Genomic DNA, 18980 nt, shown 5'->3' with positions numbered 1-18980 from the left:
TGCCCATTTTTTAGATTGGGTTGCCTTCCTTTCCCTTACTGATTTGCAGAGGTTCCTTCTATATTCTAGACATGATCCTTTGTTAAACGTACATGTTGCAAATATCTTCTTCCTCCCTGTGTCTTCCTTTTTCACTTTTTAATGGTGCATTTTGATGAGCAAAAATTCTTATTTTTAATGTAGTCCAATTTACTCATTTTTTTCTTTTATATTTATAGTGACTTTTGTGTCCTGTTTAAGAAATCTTTGCTTACCTTAAGATCATGAGGATATTCTTGTATGTTATCTTCTAAAGTTTGATTATTTTAATATTTACATTTAGATCTACAATCATTTAAGTGCTTTTTGTGTACAGTGTGAAATATGAGTCAAGTCAGTTTTTTTCACATGACTATTCAATCCAATTGACCCAAGTACCCCAGCACCATTGCAATGCAGTGTCACTTATGTCATATAATAAATGTTCAGAGATACTTGGATCTGTTTCTATATTCTTTATCCTGCTCCATTGGGCTATTTGTCTATTCTTGAGCTAATACCACACTGTCCTAATTATTGGAGATTTAGAATAAATCTTGCTATTTGGTAGAAATTTTTTTTAAAGAAAAAAATGAGGTGGGGATCTATTTACATGTCTTAAGTCACCCCTATCTAACAGCCAACAGCCTAGTTACTGCCATAGCAGAGGTGTTCCTGGCAGAGCACCTAGAGTGGTTCTCTCACATCAATGCTCTCCAGGTCAGTCTAAGAGAGCAGGGGCCCAATCTGGGGAAACAGGGGGAGGACCAAGAAATGGTCCTTTCACAAGGCCGGTAAAACTGATACAAACCTGATCTCACAGGGATATTCTGAGAACTGAACAAAACACTGTATATAGTTAATTCAATCTGTGGCACATATTTAAACACTCAATAAACATTAACTTTTATTACTATTTTTTAATTTTCATATTCCTCACATCTAGCACAGGGCTCAGCAGAGAGACAACATGCAGTGGATCACTATTTTAGAATTTTAGAATAGGATGGCATTTAGAGATAACTTTTTCCCAATTCTTCATCCTTGCAGGGGAAGAATATGAAGCCCAGAGAGATTAAATATGTCCCCCAGAGTCACACAGCCACACCGGACAGATCCTAGGAACTAACCCAGACCTCCTGACTCCCAATGCAGAAATTTTTTCACTGAACCCTCTGCATTATTAAAGTTCTTAACAGTGGTAGTCACCCCAGGGTCCTAGACTTTGCTATGAGTGAGAAGCCAACTTCTATAACCAACCATGAAGGTGCAGGGGTTTGGGTCTCCTGCAGAGCCCACCATACCCGAGGCCAAATGCAGCGATCCAGACTTCTCATCATGACAGCACTGCAGTCAGAGCTGTGAAGAATGCTAAAGTCAGAATGCAAAGGGGAGTGGCTGAAATTTTCCAGCAGGGAAGGGAGGAGCTTCTTTGAAGACTGCAGGAGGCTTTTCTTAACCAGGGAAAATGCCAGGGCTCTTCAAAGGTGTCGCTTTAGGAGAACAAAAAGAAGAAAGCTGATTCTAGTATCCCTCTTGGCATCTCACTTGCTTTTCCATGTTGGCCTAGATCTGTCTAGACCAATCCACACCATCAGGAGTCCACTGTGATATTATATTTCAGTTCTGAGCCAGGGCACAGCATAGCTAGCAAGAGCTTGAGTGCATGAGATTTCAGACACCAGTTCCTATAATTTTACCTGCTCAGTCTTTCTCATCCCCTCCTTTTTATTCCTACTGCCTAAGTTTAGACCTTCATGACTGCCATGGGGAGCTACTAAAGATACCTGTGCAAGAGATGTACATGACTAGGGCTGTGTTTCGGGAAGGCCACCCTGACTGCCCATGAAGGAGAGCTAGGCAGGAAAGGAATGGAGGCTACGAGAAAGATGGCAGGGAAGATGGACTACGGTCCACCATCAAACTTTGGTACTCCTGTGACTGACCTGGATTCACCGTGAGTTGGCCCAGGGCGGCCATCCTTGGATCCCTGAAGAAGTACAATATGATGCCCAAAATGGGCCATGGGATAAATCACTAAACCATTTTTGTACAGAAATATCCATATTACTCTTATTTTACAGACAGAAAACTGAGGTCCTCTGAAGGATGTTATTTGGCCAAGGCTACTGGGGAACTTTGCTGGCAAAGAACAGATAGAGAAAGGACTCAGATTAGAATCACAGACTGTTATAGCTGGAAGGTAACTTAGAGATAACTTAGTTTCTCCTTCCTTCCTCCCCTAATTTTATATAAGGGGGAAGTCGAGGTCCAGAAAGGTTAAAATAAAGGTTACAATAGTAAGGAAATGGAAAAGGCAACCACTTTGGGTCTAGCCATGGCTAGAAGCTGAGTCTGTGGCCCCAAATCCAGGCTCTCTCCTCTAGATTCTGCAAAAGTAATGATAGTAGCTGCCTATCACTATAGGTGGCATTCTCTAGGGTGGGAAAGTTGGGAAGAAATTGTATCATCTGAATCCTCAAATGAAAAGCTGACAGGCCTGCAGCATATACAGCTTCCAGAAATTCTGCTGATGGAAATTTTAAAAGCTACACCTGGGGACTTAAATGATTTGGTGATGGTACTCTGAACAGTCCATAATGAGCCGTAGGGTACACAGAAATCAAGTGGTTATGTTTATAACTCAGTGTAGCACACTCAAGAAATGTACACCAGACAGAAGGCCTGACCCTGACTGGGATGGCAGAGAGGCTCAGTCTGGTGCTGCATAAAGAGCCCTAGACTAAGATGGAAGCCAAAGAATATCTGGGGGACTTCCCTGGCAGTCCAGTGGTTAAGACTCTGCGGTTCCACTGCAGGGAGCACGGGTTTGATCCCTGGTTGGGGAACTAAGATCCTGCATGCTGCACAGCATGGCTGAAAAAAAAAAAAAGAAAATCTGGGCTCAAGTACTGTCTTAGTCACTACATGACATTGAGTGACCTCTCTAGGTGTCAGTGTCTTCATCTGTAACACCTAAGGTTCTTGTGAAGCTCAAAATAGTGAATTTCTGTGAAATGGAAATAGCATGGACATTAGATGGATTCTGACCACTGTCAGTTCAAATAATGGCTCTGGAAATTACTAGCCACTTGGGAAAGTCATTTAATGAGTCTTAGATTCCTTAAACAGGGTCCTTAATAACCACAGCATATCTGAGGATTAAATAAAATATACGATTTGTAATACTGTAAAATGAAATAATGCTTTTAAAGCCTGGCACACAGTGGTTACACGACTGGTATAAAGTAATTGCTCAATAAGTGGTATCTTTAAAGAAAGATTGAGTAATGTACACAGATAGGACATTATTTTTACTACAAATTGGAGGTAAGCATGCTCCTAGTATCCTATTGGTATGCTTTACAGAATGAGACATTTATTAAGCACCTGCTGTGTGCAAAGTGCTGATTCAACCACTCTAAAGAAAGAGACCAAAGAAAGAGAAAACACAGTCCCAGTTCTAAAGAGGCTTACAGTTCAGAGAAAGAGAGAGAGAGAAGACACACATGAAAGAACCAGTCCTCTCAGGACTTCCCTGGTGGCACAGTGGTGAAGAATCCACCTGCCCATGCCAGGGACACGGGTTCGAGCCCTGGTCCGGGAAGATCCCACATACCGCGGAACAACTAAGCCTGTGCGCCACAACTACTGAGCCCACGCTCCGCAACTACTGAAGACCGCCCGCCTAGAGCCTGTGCTCTGCAACAAGAGAAGCCACTGCAGTGAGAAGCCCGCGCACCACAACGAATAGTAGACCCCACTCGCCACAACCAGAGAAAGCCCGTGCACAGTAACAAAGACCCAATGCAGCCAAAAATAAATTAATTAATTTAAAAAAAAAAGAAGAAAAAGAACCAATCCTCTCAATTTAATCATAACAAGCAGCCCACCTCCCATGGCAAGTTCAACACAAGCTACCTTGCTGCACCATGTCAATTAAAACCCAAGAGCAATGACCTCCGGTGGTCGCAGCTGAAAGTGCAACGAGCAGGTCAGTACTCCTAGGTTTTTTGCAAGACATATAAGGGTATATAGTAGTTCCTTAATAAATGGCAACTTTAAAAAAAGTTAATCTAGACCTGTCTACTTCTCAAGTCTCATGTACCATCATCCTCTAGTGCCCACTTGAGATTCCAGGATTAACAAACTGCTAAAAGTTTCCCAACTGCATCTCCAGGATCAATGACTTTCCACCTTTCCCTGCAGAGTCTGACTCTTCACCCAACATCCTCAATGTAACTCCTAGTAATTTTTTGTTGCTGTTGTTGTTGCTTTTTGCGGCACCCACGCGGCGTGCGGGATCTTAGTTCCCCGATCAGGGGTGGAACCCGTGCCCCCTGCAGTGGAAGCGCGGCATCTTACCACTGGACCGCAAGGGAAGTCCCTCCTAGTCTTTTTTTTTTTTTTTGCGTACACGGGCCTCTCACTGCTGCGGCCTCTCCCGTTGCAGAGCACGGGCTCCGGACGCGCAGGTTCAGTGGCCACAGCTCACGGGCCCAGCCGCTCCGCGGCATGTGGGATCTTCCCGGACCGGGGCACGAACCCGCGTCCCCCGCATCGGCAGGCAGACCCCCAACCACTGCACCACCAGGGAAGCTCCCCTCCTAGTCACTTTTTAAGACTCTGTTCACGCTCTTCCAGGAAGACTTCCCTCATTCCTCATGCTGAGTTAGGTACTACGCCTATGTGTTCCCATAGCAACCCCCTCCCCATTATACACCACTATCACTTATCACATGTATCCATTTATTCAACAAATATTTTCTGACCAATAGTGATAAGCCAGACCAGGGTTAGCAATGGGGATATGATAGTAAATAAGACAGCCATAGTCTCTGCTTGCTGAAACTTGCCATCTATTGGGAAAGGCATACAGAGAACAATTATAAGAAGATGCATGTTTTGAGGGAGGGAAATAGAGTGCTATGGGATTGTAAAAAAGAGGGACTAATGCCATCATCAGCATCATCATTACCACCACCAGTAACTACTTATGGGCTCCATGCTTCAGACATTGTGCTAAGTACTTAAAACTTTCTTTTTTAACTTACTTCTCACAAACCATTTAAATAACATGGTTATTTAAAGGCAAGAAAATTGTGGCTTGTAAAAGTTAAGTAACTTACCCGAGGACATACACTAGTAAGCATAAGAACTGAATCTTTAACTTGGGTCTGCCTAATTCTAAAACATTTCTCTTAATCTCCGTCTTTCTCTTTAAGGAAGGTATGCAGAGCCTGTCAGTTTCCTCAATATCTATTCTCTCTTTTCTCTTTAATCACGGACCTGCTGAATTTTACCTGGGCACATGACCATTTATAATAAAAATTACATTTCCCAACCAATCTTGCAGCTGGGTATGGTTATGTGACCAAGTTCTGGCCAGTGGGATACAAGCTCACACATACTGCTTTCCCTTTCCCCTTCCTGCTGGTTGGAATGTGGACATGAAGGCTTAAGGGAGGCAGCCATCTCAGACTATGAGATAGAAGCTGTATGATAAGTGTTGCAAAACAAAAGGCGGGAATATCTACCTATACTTTATATGACAGAAAAATAAACTCTATCTTGTTTAAGCCCCTTGACTGAGTGGATCTCCCTCTTATGGCAGCCAAACCACTACCTCAATAAGAAAGTATTATGTCTCATTCATTTCTCTATTCCTAGAGCCCAGCAATGTTAAATGTTGAGTTGAGCTGAATTAAATTCTGCTTCTAATTCTGTTATTTACTAGCCATATGGTCATAGAGAAATCACTTATGCTCCTCAGTTTCCTTTTCTGCCCAGTCTACCTCACAGGATAGTTGGTGAAGTAAAAAGCACGGTTTTCAAATCTGTTGGTTACAAAGGGCCTAAGAAAAAATCACGTTTCCCTTTGTGAAGCACATGAAATACTCATCAATGTGCTTTCACTGTATAAAACAAGAATGACTTAACTAGCAGAACATATGGTTAGATTATATAAATGGAGTTCTCTGCATTTCAAAAAATATGAAAACATATGAGTTCCTCTGTTAACATTTATTTTCATCAAGTAAAACTGATGGGAGAAAAACTTGTAATTTAGAAAGTTCTATCCATTAACTTAATTGTCTTTCTAAAATGTGGAAGATTGCCATTATTAAACCTGAGGAGAGGTTCCATTCTAGGATCACCAGTGTTCCAAGGGCCTATGGTTTGAGAGGCACTGAGATAATGGATGGAAAAACACTTTGAAAATGGAAAGAGATCATTACTTTTACTCATATCAAAAATGAATCTCTCTAAAACTCTGACACTGTTGTAATTTAGCAGAACAGGCAAGGCAGGATGAGAGCCCAGTGGGTTGGAGACCAGGGTGCTCTAATGGCACAGGCTAAAAGTCAGGTCTTCACAGGAATTGTTCTGTGCCTGGAAAAGCTCTGGGAAACCCTTTTATAGTTTTTATAGCCCCAGTGTTTCCAGCTACGCTAAGCAACTGCATACTCCTAGATGAGTGTCAGTTCACTTTACATACTCAGTGTAAGAACACAGGTAGCATTTAATAAATGTTTGTTGAGCTGAACTCTATAACACCTCCACTGACACTTTCAGGGAGAACTGCATCTTTAACTTTGCTCTCTTGATATTTAGTTCATTTCCCAAGCAAAGCACTTCCCACGTGTACCTTAGTTACATTTTTGAGCACTATCCTTCCCAGGCCACTTCATACTTTTTGTAGTTAAGAGACTGTGTCCCACTCACCACAGCGTCATCTGTGCAAAGCACAGTGCCTGGCACATAGCAGACACTCAATAACGGTTGTTCTTTTCAATGAGTTACAAGAGGCAGACTTGAGGGAAAACATGGATGCTAGTTTAAAACAACTCTCTGTAAGCCAGTCCTATAATCCATGTCTAGCCCTACAGTCACCAGGCCAGCAAAACCAAGCTTTCTGTTTCCAGGAAGCTAGGACTATCACCACAAAGTGATTCTGATCTGCTGATTTTTCTGGGAATGATGTCACAGTCTCCTCACAGACTTGTGGCTGTTAGAGCTGATCCATCTATGAGTGCTACAACAAAATAAGTAGGTGTCAGAAATGACAAACACCTCCTCTATGTCAACAGTCAGAACAGCATGAAGTTTCCAAGAGAAAAGGTATCTTGACTCCTAGTTGCCCTTCTACAAAGAGGAAATAAACTGTCTGAGTTCAAAAACCTTACTCTCTTGCCCCAGAGCCTGAAAAATAGAACATATAACAGCTAAAACTGACAGCAATTTATGTTGTCTCCATTTCATCCTCCCACATCTTCCTCTTGGCAATGCTTTTATTCTTGGGCTGCTATTACCCTAAAATTGGAGGCTGAACAACAGCTGAGGGCAAGTAAGTAAGTGGTCTTGGGAGATATGACCTAGCACTATACAAATGTGAAGGACTATATTCTTTTTATTTTTATCAAATAAAAATCACTCCAAACAATCTGAAGCCTTTTAAATTTAACAGAATGATGCAGGGCCCTTGAAGGAATAATGAGATTACACACTGAGACACAGTGCTGTGGCTGCAGATACGCTCTGAAGTGTGAGCCCCCACTGCCATGAGTCAAGGTGGGTCTTACATGATGAGAGAAGAAAAAGGAAGATATCATGTCTTAAAGAAGAAAGAGCATGTACAAAGAACAGAAGCATGAGGCAGAATGGGTGTATGAGAAAATGTGCCTGAAGTATAGTGTGCAAAATGGGAAATCACTGAGAAGGAGATCGGGTCTGTGCTGAGAGACCCGAAATCCCACTGAGGATACAGAAAAAATGGTTTGCTATCATCCCCCATGCTGCCACCCAAGAGGAAGCTTTGTTTTCACCTCTCTTCTCACTAACTCCTCAGAGAAGCATCAAGGACAAGGGCACAGGATGGAGGGATGGAAACCAACCTAGAGTTATAAACCAGGCCATGCAAGATAGAGATAAAACCAGTATTGACAAGGAAAGCTGAGGTGAGGTAGATGTGCCTTTTCCTTCCCAAGGTTCAGGAGTCATAAGGCTGAGTGTGGAACCTTTGGAAGGAGGAGTGAGGAGATTATACCAGCAGAAAAGGGACAAGGGTTGGCCACTTTGTGCATGAGAATTAACTCTTGTCTCAGGGATGTAGGGCTCAAGAGAGTAGAGGAGCCAGCCTGAGAGTCAGAGAAGAAAAAATGGGAAAATGGCTGTTTATTGTTTTTTCTAGGTTCTAAGTTCAGGGAAGAAAGGAAGCCAAAAGATGACTTCTAGCTTTTCCAGTCCAGTTCCCCAGGGGTGCAAAAGAGACAGGGACTTGGGACAGAGCCTCTGTAAGCTGGCGGATGAAAGTTTTCATTGTGCTGTTCCGTGCGGGAAGTGAGGAGCCTCTAGCAGCTTCCATCACCATCCAGCCCTATTGTGCTAGCCACCCTGGAACAATGAATGACATCAGAGAAAACCCTACAGCCCTAACAAAAGGGAGCATCACTCCCTTCAAGCAACCAAGGTCATCTGGAGGCAGCTGTTTGCAGAGAATGGGTTGTTTGCCAGCTCTGATTTACAAAACCTCGGGGCAGCTCCAATAACCACATTTAGGTTCAGCTCAGTCAATATTTATTGTCCTCTACTTGATGCCAGGCTTTGTGCTGGACACTGGGGATACAGAAAAAATATGAGACATGGCCTCTACCCTGAGTATGCTCATCATCTAGGAGGAGAAACAGTCATCAAAACAGGTGGTTAAAACAGAGCAGCAAGTCCTAGGATAGAGGAAGCACAAGGAACTCCAGCAGCTCATGGTAGGACAAGTAACCCAGTGCAGGGAATCAGAGGTTTCTCAGAAGGAGAGATTTGTTCTTCCCCTCCTCATCCTGCTTCCTCAATGGGATTTAGATGTTCAGAATGTATTGGCCAAGTGAAGAAGGAGAGCAGGTCTTCCAAGTAGACAGAAGAGCAGGTGAGAGGTCTCAAAACAGTATGATGGGGCTTCCCTGGTGGCACAGTGGTTGGGAGTCCGCCTGCCAATGCAGGGGATCCGGGTTCGTGCCCCGGTCCAGGAAGATCCCACATGCCGCGGAGCAGCTGCGCCCGTGAGTCATGGCCGCTGAGCCTGCGCGTCCGGAGCCTGTGCTCCGCAACGGGAAGAGGCCACAGCAGTGAGAGGCCCACGTACTGCAAAAAAAAAAACCCCAGTATGATGATTTGAGTATGGTATCCATGAGATGGGAGAGGAGGCTGGAGAGAAAGATGGGACAGATGGCATTAGACATGCCATTAAGCTTCCTTTTATAACAAGCCAAGGAGTGGGCCAGAGCATGGTATATACAGAAAATTATCTATGAGGGAGGATCCCAAGAAATTAAAAAAAACAAAAAACTCACACCCAAACAAAACTAATTTTATTTTCTGCTAATTTATGTGAGACTTTTAGAAGGGGGATATCGCAAAATAAAACAACTCCAAGAACTTACTCTGAGGTGTCACAACTCAGAAAGGGTGTAAATCACTCCTTCTTCTGAATTTTAAATAGCACTTTGTATCTTCCTTTCAGCACTTGTCACTTTCTGCTTGGGAGCATAATTATTTGTGTCTTATCTCTAGTGGTTTATCAGCTCCCTGTGAGCATAAACCAGGTCTTGTTCATTCATACTATAAAATTTTATTGCAACTCAGTCTGAATAGGCAAGGCACCCCCAACAGTACCTAGCACATAATAGATGTTTGAAAAATGTATCATAGCATTATGGAGTTACAGAGCTGAAAGACTCTTGAAGATATTCTAATCCAGAGTTTCTCAAACTTTGTGAAGAGTCTGACAAGAGCTATGGACTCTCTTCCTAGAAAAAGTCACACATAGAAAACATTTTACATATAATTTCAGGACCTGCCATGCCCAAAGAGGTTAGGTTAACTTACCCCAAATCACGAAGCTAATAACTGGTAGAACCAAGCCTAGAACACAAGTTTCCTGGTTCCCAATTCAGTACTCTTCTCATCACAAAGGAACAATTTTAGTAGGGCTGTTTCCTGCTGGGAAGGTGCCTGATACAAGCCTCAGGTGTGGCAACATTCCTGTCATGAAATTCCTTGATATAAGGATGTTGCTCAGGAGAACGTGGCAAGTTTAGTGGCTTCTGAGGCCCAAATGCAGTGGTACTGGACTTCTGCCAAGGTGAGAGAGGCAATGGGAGATGTGCGGGGTTGCATGGGAGCATCGAACTAAGCCAAAGAACCAAAAGCGATGTTGAAATCTCCCCAAGTAGAACAGCAAAATCTTCCTAAACTATACTGTTTACAGGAAGTGATAGAATCGTGACTCAAAGCTAGACTGTCTGACTTTCAAGCCAGTTTTGTGTCCATCCCACTACAAAATCCTCTGCAAATGCACAAAAAATCCAACCACCACAGAAGCAATCCTTCAGCTGGAGCCAAAGAAATAGGCTAAATAATCTTACAATGCTTAGAAATAACTCCCAGTTATCTGTGATAATGGATTAAAGAAACACATACATATTTTAAATCTGTAAATACTGTAAAAATCAGCTATTTGGCTGAAAATGTGAATCTACCTCTATGTGCCATAAACCATCCATTCAACTGAACTGAACATATCATTTCCATTGTGAGGTCCCTATTGAACTAAGTACTAAGAAGATATTTTCTTTACGTGTCACAAATAATAAAACCAAAGAATTTGCTTTTCACTGTGATAACCTGGCCTAGGGACAAGATTAGGAACTGACAAAAACATCTCCACTCTGGATCATATCCAAACTAATGAACTGGAGAGGACTGAGGGACAACCCTCTATCCTTTCTAGCTCCAGTATAACCCAACCTATGCACATCTGATCTTCAGGGTCTTTGTAAAAGCTGCACGCTATCCTTTTCTAAAGGACCTCTGCCCCTCTTACCTCTTGTGCTTTAACTAGGTGCTTGTATCTTCCAATGCCATGCGTGGGCTGTGACCTGTAGTGCCGACTGATGCTCAGCAGAATGCCACCTAAAAGAGAGAAAATAAGACAAACCTGTTTCAAAGCTCCTCCAGGGACAGATAGATCATACATGAGGAGACAAATTCTCCATCGTGAAATGGAATATTTGGGGATAGTGAGCCTCTTGCTGGTTTAAAGAACCAGAGCTATTTCTTGATCCTGAGCTGACACTCGGTTTACCCCATTTTTCTCTCCGTTTGGCCCCTGGACTATATCTAATCCCCACCACCCGTCTTTCTTTGAGAAATTCTCTCCTGCTAGAGCCAGTGCTGGTAGGGGGACAAAATACATTCTCACAGGGCTCTCATTTTCTCCGTTCCTCAACAGGCAATAATCCTTTTGAAGTTTTCCAGTGAAGATTGTTCAGAGAAAGAGACAGGTGGCAAATACAACCAGAAAAAAGGACAATCACAGATTTCCACAGTTTTTTAAACTATCTAATTTGCTTTATTTGTGTTGATATGTAATAATCTCCAACAGACTTTGTTAAGTGAATAACAATAAAAACTAAAAACCTAAGGTACAGAACAGTGTGTATGTAAAAAATAGGATCTGTATACACATATTCACTGTGATAGACCCAGAGATATGCCACCCAGATTCCCTTCAAAGAAGGACTTGCTGATATATACATATTCTCCTTTAATCCTCATTATTTTTATCTTCATTTACAAATAAAGAACCTGCAGCTCAAAAAAATAGGAATTGGCCAAGGTCAACCAGCAAGTAAAAGGCAGAACTGCAATTTAAACCCAGGTCTAAGTGACTGAACAGCCTGTTCTCAGATGTGTTATAACATCTGAATTTCTGGAATACAAAATGTAGCTAGGGACTTCCCTGGTGGTCCAGTGGTTAAGAAACCACCTTCCAATGCAGGGGATGTGGCTTTGATCCCTGGTTGGGGAACTAAGATCCCACGTGCCGCGGGGCAACTAAGCCCACGCGCCACAACTACTGAGCCCGTGCACTCTGAAGCCCACGAGCCACAACTAGGGAGCCTGTGTGCCGCAACTAGAGAGCCCACACACCACAACTAGAGAGAAGCCCATGCACCGCAACAAAAGATCTCACATGCCACAGCGAAGATCCTGCATGCCGCAACTAAGATCCGATGCAGCCAAATTAAAAAAAAAAAAATCTAGCTAGACTTGATCGTTTCCATATCTGATATCAGCTCCTTATCTCTACCCTTCACTGGAACCAGCCCTACACAGCTCTGTTATGTCTGTCTGTCTCTCTTGCTTGTTCCCTACCTTCTGGAAAAGTACTAGTCCTAGGTTCTGTTCCCTTCCCTCCCAGCTCCTGTGGTCCTGCATCTCCCCAGGGCCACCACTTTGTGGGGGGCTAAACACAAAATGGTGTGGAAAAGTCTAATGACATCAAGTGAAATGTTTCTTAAGCTTCTCTTTTCTAAAATGTGCTTCCAAGCAGGTCTGCTCTGTGCCAGGCCAATCAAGAATCGTGGCTTCAGAGACTTTCCCTATGTTTACAATCCACAGTATTTCATCAAGACAACCCTGGTATATCATGGATCCCTTCCATGATGTGCATTAGTCCGCATTTACTATTATATGCCAACAACTGAATAGATACTGGGACAGTTACAAAGATGACTAAAATATACAACTTTCCCTAGAGACACTCAATGTGTACTGGGGAAGGATGATGGGAAAGCAGATAATTACCTTATAGTGTACAAAATACTTTAATGGAGATAAGAGCAAGGAACTTAGAGGAAAGAACCACTAACTCCACCTTAGGGGTAAGCGGGGCGAAGTGGAAGACAGTACAGAGGAATAGGTTCATGGAGGTAACAGCTGAATTCTTTTTTTTTTTAAGTCAGTTTTCTCATCTTTATTATTTATTTGGCTGCATCAGGTCTTAGTTGCAACACGCAGGATTTTCGCCACAGCACGCGGGATCTTTCGTTGCAGCGCATGGGCTTCTCTCTAGTTGTGGCGCACAGGCTTAGTTGCCCCGAGGCATGTGGGATCTTAGTTCCCTGACCAGGGATCGAACCCGCGTCCCCTGCATTGGAAGGCGGATTCTTAACCACTGGACCACCAGGGAAGTCCCAACAGCTGCATTCTTGAAAGAGGAGTAAGAGTTTAACACGCATGGAAGAAGGAGGTATTTTTGGCAGAGGCTTCCAAAGAGCACTGAACATAACTGAGGTATCTTCTTGGCCACAGTCCCAGCTGACTCTTTGAGGCTTTAGGTTCCAGACTCTGCAACCTGGGGCCCCGCCCAAACAGCTGATATCCAAATCCCCTGGATTGGGTACACAACCATCCTCAGATCAGAGCCTTGAAAATTAATCCATCCCAAAAGATTTTATTATGACTTTAAAACATGACCTCCTAAAAAGCACTGAACTCTCCAAAGCATGTTTACTCATTCAACAAATATTTATTACTACCCACTGGGGTAGCCAGAAACAATTATACCCTCACAACCATGTGAATGGCACACACTAGAGTTGTGCAATGTACAAACAACCCAATATCCATGGCAGGCCCGGGTTGGTACCAACCACTGCCCTAGATGCTGGAGCTGTAACAATGGGCAAAGACAAAGTCCCTGCAATACAGACTCTATGATCTAGTGGCGAGACAGTAATATCAATGCAGGTGATAAGGGCTACCTACAATAAGGGCTATATACATGAGAGAGGCACTAAGGCTGGACTTGTGGTGTCAGGAAAGGATTCTTAGAGCAGGTGGCTTTTAAGTAAAACCTGACAGATGACTAGGAGTTAGAGAGAACACAGTATGGGGAGGGGAAGACCCAGAGAGAGAATTTCAAGGCAGAGTATAAGCAGCAGGGTGGCAAGAGATGAGCTTACAGAAACAGGCAAAAAATTTAGGAAGGGCTTAATTATTCAGTACTTATGAGGTGCCAGACACTGTGCAATGAGGTGAAGATATAACAGGGGACAAGGCCAACAAAACTCAGCTTATGGAGCTTATAGTCTAGTAGGAGGAGGGAATCATTAATGGAGGAGGGAATAGTCACAAAATAAATATGAGGGCTTCCCTGGTGGCGCAGTGGTTGAGAGTCCGCCTGCCGATGCAGGGGACACGGGTTCGTGCCCCGGTCCAGGAAGATCCCACGTGCCGCAGAGCAGCTAGGCCCATGAGCCATGGCCGCTAAGCCTGCGCATCCGGAGCCTCTGCTCTGCAACGGGAGAGGCCACAACAGTGAGAGGCCTGTGTACCGCAAAATAAATAAATAAATAAATATGAAATTACAAATTGTGATGAATGATAAAAAGCGCTATGGCAATACAATCAGTGGATCTATTTTAGATTGGAATATCAGGAAAGGCCTCTAAAAAAAAATGACATGTGAACTGAAACCAGATTTCAGAGGAAAATAGTAATAGTGGTTATCCCCAGGGAGAAGTGGCTAGATGGCAGGAGAGAGAGACTTACTGTTGACTTTATACTCATGTATCTTTTAAAACTTGTTCCATGTACATGCATTATCTACTCAAATAAATAAATAAAATAAATTGAGACCTGAAAGGCAGATAGGAGTTTATTAGGTAAAAAGATAGAGAATGACTATTCCAGGCAGAGGGAATAGCATGTGCAAGGGCTCCAGAGGGGGATGCAGATTGGCACATTCAAGGAACAAAAAGACTGTCCATGTGGCTGAAGCAAAGTGAGAGGGGCTCAGTGCACCAGAGATTAGGGCAGTGGATTGGAACCCACCACTCTGAGCCATGTTAAGGGTTTGGATTTCATGCTGAACAGCGGAGAAATTATATGTCTAATGTGTTTCTAAAAGATCACTTTGGTTGTTGTGGGTGGAAGGTGGTTGGAGGGGGAGTGTGGATGGAAGTTCAAGCAAAGATTCAAGTAGTGTCCTTGGCTGACTTGTTGTTGTTAGTCTTCCTGTATCCACACCCCCCCTCTCTATTCCGTCCTTTAAAGCTGACAAATTATCCTTCTAAAACACAAACCTAATCATGTTATTCTCTTTCATTAATTCAACAATTATTCACTGCACACACACAATTTTTAAAAAGGACTTACTCTGTGCCAGGCACTGTATCAGGCACTACAGTAACACCAATAAATGAGACAAGGAAGGTCCTTGCTATATTTCAAAATGTTTGATGATTTTCCACTGCCTGAAGTTCATACTCCTTAGGCAAGTATTTAAGAGTCTCAATTTTATAATCTAGTTCCAACCACTTCACGTCCTCACCCTCCATCCTCCAGGCTTTTAAAACCTTGCTTCTCAGCCACAGAGCTACATTTGCCATTCTGTATAAACCACGCAGTTCTCATGTCTCTCTGTGGTGCTGGGCTGTCCCCCATGCTGGGACTGAACCTCTCTGACTGGTGATATCCTTCACAGCCTCCATGGCCAGCTTAAATGTCGTCTCTGTGCTGCCCTAAACACACAAACATCATCAAGAGTTTACAGTTGCAGCTCTCCCATGCCTCCATTATATAGTAAAATATTTTGTGTAAATTAAAAAACAACAACAACCCAGGCACTCGTCACCATCTTTAAGTACCAGAAATTCAATCACCCACCAGTGGTTTCAAGTAGCAGAACCAAAAGTGATCCTTGAGATGATGACACATCTTAGGTGAAAATGCCACAAATGCTTGCCTCAGCCTCTAATCTACTGGAATTCCTTGGCAAGGAGGCATTTTCAAATTTAGTTTGGGGCAATTTCTATAATTAGAGCAGTTGGTTAATTAAGAAGCTGGTTCAAACTACTGTTAAATTAACCCTTTTCTCTCTTAAATGAAAGGTTTTTGGTCAAATTACCAGTGGTTAAACTGCTTAATTAGTTGTTTTAATTATAAAATTTACAAGTTTGAAAGCCTCTGATTTCCATTAAGTTCAACTGAATTTTTTCCCCTGCTTGTGTCATTAAGCTGGTTTCCTGCTGTCATATTAACATTGCAGCCTCCTGAGAGAAAAGGCAACTCTTTTCGTTGAAGAAGATACAAAACCCCATGATTTCAAAAGGAGGCTTTGAAAATCTTTCAGTTAGTACAATTATGGAACGTAATCATGTATTGACTTCTCCCACAACATGTCCCTTCCCTTTATATATGCCAGAGCCAACTGTCCTTCAATGTCCTTGTTTACTAAACTGGGAACTAAACCCATCAATCCAGGATGGGGATAAACAACTTCATTTTAATTATTTCTCCTTCAAAATTAGAACAAGCATTTTGGCAGGGCTATGCAAGAGGGAAAGAGGAAAAAGCTGGGGTAACCCCAGCCAAGAGTCTAATTACAGGATACTTTCTCCATCCAATACACATCCCTGAAGGGCAGATACACCCCAGCACGTGGCAAATGGTATGTGCTCAGTAAGTGTTGGGGTGTTTTTGTTTGCTTGTTTTGTTTTGAAATTATAGAGATATTTTACCAAGACAATCTGCAATGATTTGGCTCTGGTGGCTACCCACTTTTTTCAAAATCTCTTTTCAAACTTCTTTCAGTTTAGAATTTCTAATTACATTGAACTATTTGGACTTGAATGTACCATGTTTTTTTTTTAATAAATTTATTTAATTTATTTATTTTTGGCTGTGTTGGGTTTGCGTTGCTGCGTGTGTGCTTTCTCTAATTGTGGCGAGCGGGGGCTACTCTTCGTTTTGTGATGCGCGGGCTTCATTGCGGTGGCTTCTCTTGTTGCGGAGCATGAGCTCTAGGCACGTGGGCTTCAACAGTTGTAGCATGCAGGCTCAGTAGTTGTGGCTCGCGGGCTCTAGAGCGCAGGCTCAGTAGTTGTGGCGCACGGGCGTAGGTGCTCTGCGGCATGTGGGATCTTCCCAGACCAGGGCTCGAACCGCGTCCCCTGCATTGGCAGGCGGATTCTTACCACTGAGCCACCAGGGAAGTCCCGAATGTACCATGTTTTGATGACTCCACCTTTTTGCTCATGCTATAATAAGAAGAGTCTGAGTTCCCTTCATTTAACCTCTTTAGACCTCTTTATATATTTACTTCTACCTCTCCATGTACGTTTAAAGCAGTAAGAAAAAGATGGTTACTACAATGAGGCCCATCCCTTAGAGAGAGCAGCTGGGATGGTACCCAGGGCCCACAGAGAGTATGATGTGTAAAGGTAGGAACAGGACACTGCTTCCTACTCTTCTTTTCCGAACACCATTATAATTCAATTTTGAAATTTCTAACTTTAAAGAAATCTCAAAGACACATGAAATACGCCAACAAAGTTGTGTCCTTTCAAAGAGAATAACTTTGGCATGCTGATATTGGTGAGTTACCCTGGGCCTTGGAGCCTTCTAGGCACTGAGATTCCACAATTGAAATGGGCAAAGGAAAGGATAAATGGCCAGTAAATGTATGAAAATATGTTCAACCAACTAGTAATCAAAGACATGCAAATTACAAATACAAGGGATGGCATTTTTTAACTTATTAATATTAACAAATATTAAAAAAATAACAATGTTGATGAGTGTATAAAAAGGGATTCTTAAATACCAAAAAAACTATAAAATGGTACAATCTTTCCAAAGAGCAATTTGGCAATACACATCAATAGCTTTAAAAATGTGCATTTTGGGACTTCCCTGGTGGCACAGTGGTTAAGAATCCGCCTGCCAATGCAGGGGACATGGGCTTGATCCCTGGTCCGGGAAGATCCCACATGCTGTGGAGCAACTAAGCCCGCACGCTGCAACTACTGAGCCCACGTGCCACAACTACTGAGCCTGTGTGCTGCAACTACTGAAGCTTGCATACCTAGAGCCCGTGCTCGGCAACAAGAGAAGCCACCACAATCAGAAGCTCACGCACCACAACAAAGAGTAGCCCCCGCTCGCCACAACTAGAGAAAGCCTACGTGCAGCAACAAAGACCCAGTGCAGCCAAAAAAAAAAATTAAAATGTGCATTTCCTTTGACCCAACAATTAGACTTTGAGAAATATATCCTATGTAAATAATCACAGAAGGGCAGAAATACTAATGTACAAGGATGTTTATCGTAGTGTTGTTTACATTGCAAGATTTTGGAGACAACTTAAATTTCTCCAAATAGGAAGCTGTTTGAGTAAATTGTTACTGTCCCTACCTTTCTTTTCAAAAGGATCTTTTATTCAATTGGACTTTTTTCAACAGCATTTAACATGCCCCATTTAATCCAGTTTCAAAAGCAAAATAAAACAAAAAACTACCTCGGAATCAGATACTAAAATATACCTCAAAACTACAGTAACCAGTAGTATTAAAACAGCTTGGTACTGGTATCAAATATACAGACAGATCTATAAAACAATACTAAATTACAATACAGTAGTTCTAGATCCATATGGAAACTTAGTATATGATAAGGTGACATTCTCAAATCTATGGGGAAAAGATGGATGTTTCAATAAATGTTAAAACAACTGGCTATGGGAGTTCCCTGGTGGTGCAGTGGTTAAGAATTCGCCTGCTAATCCAGGGGACATGGGTTCGAGCCCTGGTTGGGGAAGATCCCACATGCCGCAGAGCACCTAAGCCCGTGCGCCACAACTACTGAACCTGCGCTCTACAGCCCGCAAGCCACAACTACTGAGCCCACATGCCACAACTACTGAAGCCCGCGTGCCTAGTGCCCGTGCTCCGCAACAAAGAGAAGCCACGGCAATGAGAAGCCCACGCACCGCAACAAAGAGTAGCCCCCACATGCCTCAACTAGAGAAAGCCCACGCACAGCAACAAAGACCCAACGCAGCCAAAAATAAATTAATTAATTAAATAAATTTTTAAAAAGAACTTTCATTTAAAAAAGGAACTATATAAAAAGTTCTTACAAATCAAAAATGAAAAAGCAAACAATTCAAAAGAAAAATGGGCAAAAAATATGTGCAGGCAGTTCACAAGAAATACAAATGGCCAAAAAAATATGAAAAGATGACAAACTTTCTCAAGAAATGCAAATTAAAATGAGACATAATTTTCACCAGCAAAAAAGTAAGATGTTTTGTAAAACCCAGTTTGGGCCAGAAAATAGAA

The 18980-nt window shown here is 42.6% G+C and overlaps 1 protein-coding gene across 1 annotated transcript in view; it reads right to left on the bottom strand.

Moving 5' to 3' along the window:
* The window catches only part of MRPL48 (mitochondrial ribosomal protein L48), a 62714-nt gene that overhangs the window by 15157 nt on the left and 28577 nt on the right, over nt 1-18980 (bottom strand). Inside the window, exon 5 of the mRNA XM_060160860.1 lies at nt 10895-10983. Coding sequence (XP_060016843.1) covers nt 10895-10983 — 89 coding nt within the window. The remainder of the gene's footprint in view (nt 1-10894; nt 10984-18980) is intronic.

This window comes from Lagenorhynchus albirostris, chromosome 9, assembly GCF_949774975.1.
Source record: "Lagenorhynchus albirostris chromosome 9, mLagAlb1.1, whole genome shotgun sequence".
Taxonomy (NCBI): Eukaryota; Metazoa; Chordata; class Mammalia; order Artiodactyla; family Delphinidae; genus Lagenorhynchus; species Lagenorhynchus albirostris.
Note: the sequence above shows the minus strand (reverse complement) of the source record. Positions and strands in the feature narration are given on the sequence as shown.